Source organism: Dendrobates tinctorius, unplaced genomic scaffold, assembly GCF_039654945.1.
Source record: "Dendrobates tinctorius isolate UK_male_01 unplaced genomic scaffold, ASM3965494v1 ptg000196l, whole genome shotgun sequence".
NCBI lineage: Eukaryota > Metazoa > Chordata > Amphibia > Anura > Dendrobatidae > Dendrobates > Dendrobates tinctorius.
Genome location: NW_027361863.1, coordinates 20,447,533 through 20,458,478, shown reverse-complemented (window position 1 = coordinate 20,458,478; position 10,946 = coordinate 20,447,533). Strand labels below are relative to the sequence as shown.

The 10,946-nt window shown below is 42.9% G+C and overlaps 1 gene segment (V, D, J or C); it reads left to right on the top strand.

Annotated features, from left to right (window-relative positions):
• Window positions 1–6,004: 6,004 nt before the first annotated feature.
• Window positions 6,005–10,347, top strand: LOC141056071 (T cell receptor beta variable 6-1-like). The segment is given in 2 exon segments: window positions 6,005–6,196; window positions 7,016–10,347. Coding segments are annotated over 2 exon segments (387 nt in total).
• The last annotated feature ends 599 nt before the right edge of the window (window positions 10,348–10,946 follow it).

Genomic DNA, 10,946 nt, shown 5'->3' with positions numbered 1-10,946 from the left:
ATGGTAATAGAGTAGAGCAGCTGCAGGAGCAGAGTCAGCTGTCAGGCACAGCCGGACTCCCCATAGGGAAGGCAGAGATGGTAATAGAGTAGAGCAGCTGCAGGAGCAGAGTCAGCTGTCAGGCACAGCCGGACTCCCCATTGGGAAGGCAGAGATGATAGTAAAGTCGGGCAGCTGTGGGAGCTGAGGGTAAAGGGGGCTTTACACATAGCGATATCGCTAAAGCGTCACCGATTTTGTGACACTGCAGCGATATCGCTAGCGTTATCGCTACATGTGATACTTACCTCTGACCGCCTCCCCCGGTGGCTATCACTGATCGCGCGAGATCGTCCACGTCCATTTCTCGTTGTCGGCTTCCTGCTGGCGCCGACGAGCGAGCTATGGACGCGGGCGGAAGACGGCGGTCATCGCTTTGTCTGAAAAGTAAGTACGACCGCCGAGCATCGCTACATCGCTGGTGAGATCTGCCTGTGTGCCAGCTCACTAGTGACCATTTAGCGATGCACCTGCGATCCTGACCGGGTCGTATCGTGGTCGGGATCGCTGGTGCATCGCTAAATGTAAAGGGGCCTTTAGATGTCAGACATAACTGGACAACTGGACTCCGCACAGGGAAGGCAGAGATGGTAATAGAATAGAGAAATTGCAGGAGTGGAGAGTCGGCTGTCAGGCACAGCCGGATTCCCCATAGGGGAGACAGAGATGGTAGCAAAGTGGAGCAGTTGTGGGAGTGGAGAGTGTGCTGTCAGACACAGCCAGACTCCCCACTGGGAAGACAGAGATGGTAATAGAATAGAGAACCTGCAGTAATACAGATACAGAGTCAGCTGTCAGGCACAGCCGGATTCCCCATAGGGAAGGCAGAGATGGTAACAGAGTAGAGCAGCTGCAGTAGTGGAGAGTCGACTGTCAGGCACAGCCGGACTTCCCATAGGGAAGGCAAAGATCATAGTAAAGTGGAGCAGCTGTGGGAAGGAAGAGTCAGCTGTCAGACACAACTGGACTCCCCATCGGGAAGACAGAGATGGTTCCCTATGATCTTTGCTTTCTCTATCGCTGTATACGTAGCACTGGACAAGTGCTGTGTATACTGTAATAGGAAGAGCTGACAGAACTTCTTTCTCCCACAGGACTGAGCGGTCATGCGATCGCTGGGTCTAGGGAGAGAGCAGTATGTGCTGGGTCCTATGAGACCCAGTCATCTCTGCTATGCAGCCAAGATGTTGCATGTCCTCTGTAACTAGGGCTAATAGACCAATCCAAGTTACAGAAAATATCAAGAAAAAAAAAAGTATTTAAGTATTGAAATACCCCCAAATGGTCTTTTATAACCATATGGGGAGCACAGTATGTAAAATATATGAATAATATATATAAATAATAAATAAATGGTAAATAAAAAATAATTTACCGTAATAATTAAAAAAAGCCATTGCCAATTAAAATGGCTGTTACCAGGTCCGCCAATAAAAAGACTGAATAAAAGATCCAAAAATTGAATATTCAAGTGAGAAAAACTTGACAGCTGAGATATAATTTCAGCTTTTTTTAAAATATTTAGGGTTTCTTTACCATGAAGCCTCCACTTATGGCTGAAATTGTATTTATTTATAGGAAGCCACACATAAAGTAGACCCCAGAGGGTGGGAGGTGTGAAGCTGTACAGGACAAAGTCCTTCTTTACTTCAAGAAATAGAAACAGGGCAGGTTGTATGAACGTACAGTAGCTCTTCTGGGGCAGGGTTTGTGGAATTTTAATTTCAGCTTTTTAACCCCTTACTGCCATCAGACGTACTATCCCGTCCATGTGCCCTGGGACTTAATTCCCAGGGACGGGATAGTACGTCATAGCGATCAGCGGCGCCCACGTGGTGAGCGCCGCTGATCGCGGTCAGATGTCAGCTGATTATCACAGCTGACACCTGGCACAATGTGTCAGGGGCAGTCACGGACCGCCCCGACACGTTAACCCCTTGTACACCGCGATCAAACACGATCGCGGTGTACCGGGGGTTAAAGGGAAGCATCGGCAGGGAGGGGGCTCCCTCCGTGCTTCCCTGAGCCCCCCACGGCAGCGCAATGTGCAGCGCTGCTGCGGGGGGCTTTTTCCCTACCGGCCCCCGGATCCAAAATGACGACGGGGGCCTTCGGGGGCCTGTAGAGAGCTGACTTCCTCAGTGCCTGCAAAGCGCAGGCATGAGGAAGTCTGCAGCAGTGCCTGTGAAAGATCGCTGATCTGTCACAGTGATGTGACAGATCAGCGATCTGTCACAGAACAGTGATGTCCCACCTGGGACAATGTAATAAAGTTAAAAAAAAAGTGTAAAAATAATTTTTAAAAAATCGCTAAATAAATTAGTAAAAAAAAAAATAAATTCCCCAATAAATTCTTTTTTTGAAAATAAAAAAGAGAAAAAACAATAAAAGTACACATATTTGGTATCGCCGCGTCCGTAACGACCCGCCCTATAAAACTGTCCCATTAGTTAACCCCTTTAACGAACCCCTTAAAAAATAAAAATAAAAAACTAAGCAAAAAACAATGATTTATTATCATACCACCGAACAAAAAGTGCAATAACGCGCGATCAAAAAGACGCATATAAATATCCATGGTACCGCTGAAAACGTCTGCTTGTCCCACAAAAAACGAGCATCATCCGCAAAAAAATAAAAAAGTTATAGCTTGCAGAATAAAGCGATGCAAAAATAATTATTTTTTATATAAAATAGTTTTCATTGCATAAAACTGACAAAACATAAAAAAACGACCTAAATTAGGTATCGCTGTAACCGTACTGACCCGAAGAATAAAACCGCTTTATCAATTTTACCACAGGCGGAACGGTATAAACGCACTCCCCAAAAGAAATTTATGAAACGCTGGTTTTAGTTTGTTCTGCGTCCCAAAAATCTGAATAAAAAGCGATCAAAAAATGTCACGTGCCCGAAAATGGTACCAATAAAAACGTCAACTCGTCCCGCAAAAAATAAGACCTCACACGACTCGGTGGGTCAAAATACGGAAAAATTATAGCTCTCAATATGTGGTGATGCAAAAACTATTTTTACAATAAAAAGCGTCTTTTAGCGTGTGACAGCTGCCAAACATAAAAACCGCCATAAATAGTAAATCAAACCCCCCATTATCACCCCCTTAATTAGGGAAAAATAATAAAATAAAAAAATGTATTTATTTCCATTTTCCCGTTAGGGTTAGGGTTAGGGCTGGCTAGGGTTAGGGTTAGGGCTAGGGTTAGGGTTAGGGCTAGGGTTAGGGCTAGGGTTAGGGCTGAGATTAGGGTTAGGGGTGTGTTGGGGTTTGGGTTTGAGTTATAATTGGGGGGTTTCCACTGTTTGGGCACATCAGGTGCTCTCCAAATGCAACATGGCGTCTGATCTCAATTCCAGCCAATTCTGCGTTGAAAAAGTAAAATGGTGCTCCTTCCCTTCCAAGCTCTGCCATGCGCCCAAACAGTGTTTTACCCCCACATCAGCCTACTCAGGACAAATTGCAAAACAACTTTTGGGGTCCAATTTCTCCTGTTACCCTTAGGAAAATAAAAAATTGGGGGCAAAAATATAATTTTTGTGGAAAAAAATGATTTTTTTATTTTCACGCCCAGGCGTTATAAACTTCTGTGAAGCACTTGGGGGGTCAAAGTGCTCACCACACATCTAGATAAGTTCCGTGGGGGGTCTAGTTTCCAAAATGGGGTCACTTGTGGGGAGTTTCAATAGTTTAGGTTCATAAGGGGCTCTCCAAACGCACATGACACCCGCAGACCAATCCATCAAAGTCTGCATTCCAAAACGTCACTACTTCCCTTCCGAGCCCCGACGTGTGCCCATACAGTAGTTTTCTCCCACATATGAGGTATCAGCGTACTCAGGACAAATTGGACAACAACTTTTGGGGTCCAATTTCTCCTGTTACCCTTGGGAAAATAAAAAAAATGGAGACTAAAAGATGATGTTTGTTGAAAAAATACGATATTTTTATTTTCACGCCCAGTCATTATAAACTTCTGTGAAGCACTGGGGGGTTCAAAGTGCTCAACACACATCTAGATAAGTTCCTTGGGGGGTCTAGTTTCCAAAATGGTGTCATTTGTGGGGGGTTTTCACTGTTTTGGTACATCAGGGGCTTTCCAAACGTGACATGGTGTCCGATCTCAATTCCAGCCAAAAATGTCAAATGGCGCTGCTTCCCTTCCAAGCTCTGCCATGCGTCCAAATAGTGGTCTACCCGCACATGTGGGGTATCAGCGTACTCAGGACAAATTGCACAATAACTTTTAAGGTCCTGTTACCCTTGAAAAAATAAGAATTGAGGGTGAAAAGATCATTTTTGTGGAAAAAATATGATTTTTTAATTGTACGGCTGTATGTTATAAACTTCTGTGAAGCCCTTGAGTGTTCAAAGTTCTCATCACACATCTAGATAAGTTCCTTGGGGGGGTCTAGTTTCCAAAATGGTGTCATTTGTGGGGGGATTCCACTGTTTTGGTACATCAGGAGCTTTCCGAACGTGACATGGTGTCCGATCTCAATTCCAGCCAAAAACGTCAAATGGCGCTGCTTCCCTTCCGAGCTCTGCCATGCACCCAAATAGTAATTTACCCCCACATGTGGGGTATCAGCGTACTCAGGACAATTTGCACACTAACTTTTAGTGTCCTGTTACCCTTGGAAAAATAAAAATTGGGGGTGAAAAGATCATTTTTGTGGAAAAAATATGATTTTTTAATTGTACCGCTGTACGTTATAAACTTCTGTGAAGCCCTTGTGGGTTCAAAGTTCTCACCACATATCTAGATAAGTTCCTTGGGGGGGTCTAGTTTCCAAAATGGGGTCACTTGTGGGGGGTTTCCACTGTCTATGTACATCAGGGGCTCTCCAAACGTGACATGGCGTCCGATCTGAATTCCAGCCTATTTTGCATTGAAAAAGTCAAACGGCGCTCCTTCCATTCTGAGCTCTGCCATGCGCCGAAACAGTGGTTCCCCCCCACAAATCAGGTATCAGCGTACTCAGGACAAATTGCAGAATAACATTTGCAGTCCAATTTCTCCTGTTACCCTTGGTAAAATAAAAAAAATTGAACCTGAAGTATTTTTTTTGTGAAAAAAAGTTAAATGTTCATTTTTTTTTAAATATTCAAAAAATTCCTGTGATGCACCTAAAAGGTTAATAAACTTCTTGAATCTGGTTTTGAGCACCTTAAGGGGTGCAGTTTTTAGAATGGTGTCACTTTTGGGTCTTTTCTATCATATAGACCCCTCAAAGTGGCTTCAAATGTGATGTGGTTCGTAAAAAATAAAATGGTGTTGCAAAAATGAGAAATCGCTGGTCAACTTTTAACCCTTATAACTTCCTAACAAAAAAAAAATTATGGTTCCAAAATTGTGCTGATGTAAAGTAAACATGTGGGAAATGTTATTTGTTAAGTTTTTTTTCAAAATTTTCACCAAATTTCCGTTTTTCTCACAAATAAACGCAAGTTATATGAATGAAATTTCTCCACTAACCTGAAGTACAATATGTCACGAGAAAACAATGTCGGAATCACCGGGATCCATGGAAGCGTTCCAGAGTTATGACCTCATAAAGGGACAGTGGTCAGAATTGTAAAAACTGGCCCGCTCATGAACGTGCAAACCACCCTTGGGGCTTAAGGGGTTAAAGTATGGGGCCTGTTTATAGGAAAATCTAGATAAGCAAATCAGCAAGAAGACTGATCCAGGACTCCTAATGCAAAGTTTGTGGCTCAAACAGAAGATTTCTTTTTTTTTTTTTATTGTTAGAATATTGCTGTAAGAAAAAAAAAAAGTGCTATTAAAAACGAGGTACAGAATCTAATGTGGCACCAATGATACTGTTGTCAACTCCTATGAGTAGGAATAACTGAAAATACTGCTGTGGGAGGGAACAGGAAATAAAAATGTCATAAATCATACCATAAAGAGCCGCGATCACAACGATTCTGGGCGAGCGGCAGAGAAGGAAACAAGAACCGGTGATGCGCTGAGGACAGAAAGGGGATTTCACATCGAAATTCTTCCAGTTCAGATCAATTTTGAAAAACACACAGATAAAACCTGAAGTTGTAATTTTGTCTCTTAGGATATTTAAAGGCGCATTACCATGATTAATCAGATTCACCTGATTCTGATTCTGGAAATTCTCCAAGGTAAGGGTTAATATCTGACCAGTTCCTTATTTTGTGCTTTCTTTAAGGACTTTCTTAATATCTACTATACACCTAACGCTCAATCCCTGTTGAATAAAGTTCTGAAACTTTCTAAAACTTTCAAAAGTTCTGAAACTTTCTGTTTCTGTTTTTTTTTACCATTTCAAAATTTCTGCTTTCAGTGATTTCAAAACGGAAGCTGAAAAAACTTGTAAAGACGAAATGCTTCCCATAGCTGAAGGTTTGGTACAATTGTATTCGGCCCCCAATATCCTCTGAGAGATGCTGTACAGAGCAGCGGCACACTACAATGTGTCACTCTGGTGTCAGGCTGTGTTTCGGGTGAGAAATCTTAGCATCTGGAAGGGTTTTCACAAAAGTGAGTCCATTCATGGACAGAAAGCAGAGATCTTGACAATGGTAAGGAACAGAAACACAAGTCAGATTAGAAAGCGCAGGAACTTTTCTGTAAATGTAATATATGAGGACCGATTGAATGCATACCTCCCAACCGTCCCGGATACAGCAGTACAGCCCCAATTTTGAGTCCCTGTCCTGCTGTCCCAGCTGGGAGGTTTCCTTTCCCGTGATCGCAGACTGTGACAGCAGAATACACGGCGGAAACCCCGGGGATCCTTGGACCGGAAGTGACGTGCTGTAAGCTGACCGCCGCAAAATGACTGGACTTAGACCTCAGGTTTTTGATGACGTGTCCCACAAGTGTTGTCATAGTCCCCTGACAGCTGTAATACCTCCTCAACATCTGCCCACGATGTACAACATCCACATTTGTGCTGATGATTGTGTTGTGTATTTCAGGTTGGTGCCAGAAAGTGGAGGTGACCCAGAACGAGCGGCTCCTGATAGTCCGGGCCGGGCAACCTGTGAACTTCTCCTGCCACCAAACCAGCAAGGACAATTATGTAGCAGTTTGGTACCAGCAGGTGCCCAGCGGAGCTCTGCAGACCATGGTCTACTCCCCAGACCCTGGAACCACAGACATGGAGGCCGGGTACCAGAGCTGGAAGCTGCAGAGACATTCCAACCTGCAGTCATGGCTGAGCAAGGCCGGAGCCGAGGCTCAGGATTCCGCCGTGTATTTCTGCGCTTCCAGCAGCCACAGCGGCAAACGGCAGAGGAACCGACTGTACAAAACCTGAACATACACCAGAGACCTGCAGGGGGCGCTGCCGCTCTCAGCACAGCAGTCAGTGTATCTACAGATGTCTAGATCCCATGGACACAATGAAGCGGTGCATCTGAGCTCATCATGTGGGATGCTCACCGCCTACGGAGCCGCATCTGAGCCAATCATGTCATTTCCTATCTGTGGATCTGCCGTATCTAAGCACAAGATGTGTGCTACCGTCTCACACAGCTGTTTCTCATGACAACATTAGATATGGCTCGTTTTTACCTTAAAAGGAATCTGTCAGCGAGTGTCTACATGTAACAGTAAAAGTCGCAAGTCCCCCGATAAAAATCATAACTTATTTGTAAAAGCCATGTGAAAGTCAGGCTGGAAGTGCACGGGGGCGTGTCAGCATACATGGAAAAGCCATCCAGGTGCATCGACGCCTCCAGTGCACTTACAGCCTAATTTACATATGGCGTCTAAAATAGATTTACATGACTGGCAAATTCTGTACATAACAGATAAATATTAGATAGAAGATAGATAATAGATAGATAATTAAAGAACATTTGGCAGCACTACCAAAAAACCAGGGTGCAATAAGACCGGTAGAGGTAATGTCCAAACCTCCAAAATAAAAAAATAAGAAAAAAAACAGGCAGCACTCCAAAAATTAAAGTGAAAAACCTAAAGCCATGGTTTGGAGTGCTGCCTGTTTATTTTTTGATTTTCTAGATAGATAGATAGATAGATAGATAGATAGATAGATAGATAGATTGATAGAAAAAACAGCAGCACAAACTTGAGCAGATTTTGGGTGCAGTACTTCCTGAGTAATGCGGTTGTCCAACGCAAAATATAAATGGTGCTTGACAAAGACCGTGCTGTGAGGTCGAAACGTTTCACCACTTGGCGCTGGATTAAGTCCACATTTTTCCTAAGGAGTGCTGCCTGATTTTTTTGCATTTAGATAGATAGATAGATAATAAATGATAGATAATAGATAGATAGATAATAGATAGATAATAGATAGATAATAGATAATATATAGATAGATAATAGATAGATGATAGATAATATATAGATAGATAATAGATAGATGATAGATAATAGATAGATAATAGATAGATGATAGATAGATGATAGATAATAAATGATAGATAATAGATAGATGATAGATAATAGATAGATGATAGATAGATGATAGATAGATGATAGATAGATAATAGATAGATGATAGATAATATATAGATAATAGATAGATGATAGATAATAGATAGATAATAGATAGATGATAGATAGATAATAGATAGATAATAGATAATAGATAGATAATAATAGATAATAGATAGATCATAATAGATAGATAATAGATAGATAGATAGATAGATAGATAGATAATAGATCGATAGATAATAGATTGTATCAAACACAATCAGATAAAACAGAGGAAATAATCAGGTGTGGGACAAAAACCCAGTCACCCAGAAAACAGAGAGAAGCTACAGCAGGTTCCAAAGAAACTAATGTGCATATATGACAATTGACAAAATGGAGCCGTATGATATAATGGCAGAAAGTAGCAGCAATACTAAGGAAGAAATCCTATAAAAACAGATAAAGATCAAATATAGCAGGAAAATATCATAATGCAAAGGACGAAAGCCATGTAATGCAGCACGTCGTGGGCTGGTAGCCGTGGCCGAGGCAATCTTGACCAGGCTTGGACTGGCCCACAGGAGAATCGGTGAATCCTCCGGAGGGCCCCTGTGCAGGAGTGCGCCACCACCCTCTTATATGAGCAGAACTTGGCACTATCTACCTGAATCACTATGTACAGACAATGGCGGCATCTTATTCATCTAACAATCTACCCAGCTCATTGTTATAGAAATTTGTGGCTGAAGATGTCACATTTGAATGTAGCTGAGTCGTGGGGCCCTGGAGTTGGCACCCTAGTCCGACACTTTCTCCCTTTTCACCCTGGCACGCTATAGAAGTGTTGGTCCTGCTGGATGTGCGGCCTTGTGCTGTGTGGGCATCACGCCCCTACAGGCCATATGTAGCCGGTGGTCTGGGCAGGCCAATGAGGCCGACTTCTGCTCCAACACAAACTCTTATGGGCGGTAACTTGACAAGGGTTATATACAAGGGGCAGCGGGTACAAATTCTTACCGACGTTTCCTTCACACTATAAAGCATTCCCACTTTCCATGTCCGTCCTGCAGTTCTGCTCCAGGCCTGGTGAGGTGCACTGTTTTGTACTACGTCGCCACATCCCAGGCTGAACGCTGCCGTCCTGATCAGCGTGTCTCCTTACTTGCTCTCCGTTTCCACATCCTATTTCAGGGGTCCTGTTTGGTGTCTTCAAGTGTAGGTCACCCTTAATCGCACCCTATACATAGGACGTAGGACACAATACGCACGACACGATTGGTGTCTTCAGGGGTAGGGACGCTGCAGCTCAGTCCACCATCCTTACATTTCTCAAGCAACCGGACACCTGGAAGATACCTATAGAACCCATATAAAACAAACAGGACATTCTCGTCTTCCGGAGGTAAGCAAGGTCCTTCTGCTTGGCGGGTCAGCATGACCCCAGTCCCACTAGGTTGAGACCCTGGAATGCGAGTTCAAGTTCTTTGAGGGGCCTGCAGGCCAGCACATCAATAGCCTCAACAGTCCACGGGCACAACCCAACTTCTTCATCCCGGTTGGGACATTGGGTTGTCCTTCTTCCCTCATAAAATAAATATCAATGATCGAAAGAGAATTGGAACAGCCTGGAGGGTGGGGAACAGAACTCAACGCACATTTCGCGGAAGAAGCTGCCATTGGTTTTTTGGAGCCAACATCTATATGTTCATTGTGTTGTTGGCCCCTGGCTGAGTGGCTCCTTTGTTACGCTGCTTTATCTGATTGTTTTTGACACTTTTGATTATTATTATGATTTTTGTTTTTTTCTTGCTTCCATTGTTTTTCCTTTTTTATATATTTGTTGGAAGCACACTTTATAGTATTAGGCCATTAATGTGTGCACTGTTTATGTTTTGTACCATAGTCTTAATGAAGGAAGCGCTGGACTAAGATGTGACAATTTCTTTCATCGTTATTAACCTCTTCATGAACACGTTCTATCTGCCGTGTGCTACAGAAAGAAATGTTACTCCGCTCTGGGAATGTCGTACATTCCTGTTGTAATTTACACCATTTTTGTGGTGCAAATTCTGGGATATTTATAGGGGCCGCAGTTCAACCATGTCCATTTGTGGAGGAACTCCGACCACTTTACCAAAAGTTATAAGAGCTGGAGTGGGACTGATAAAAAAAATGACAAAAATAGCACAAAACCTTTGCAACATTTCAAACACTTTTACATCGGAAAACTAGCATAAATTTCTTTAGAATCGCCCTTTGTGTGCCTCAAGATGTCTGCAAAAATTTAATTTATGACATTAGGATGGAATTAGTGCTATAAGAATATACTTGTAAAATGAAGGTACAAATTAGCCAATTCATGAAAGCCCATCGGCCACAACAAGGTGACCTTTTCAAATATAGGAAGCCGCTCAGAGCATGAGCATGTCACAACTTTTAACTGCTCCAGGGTTTGTG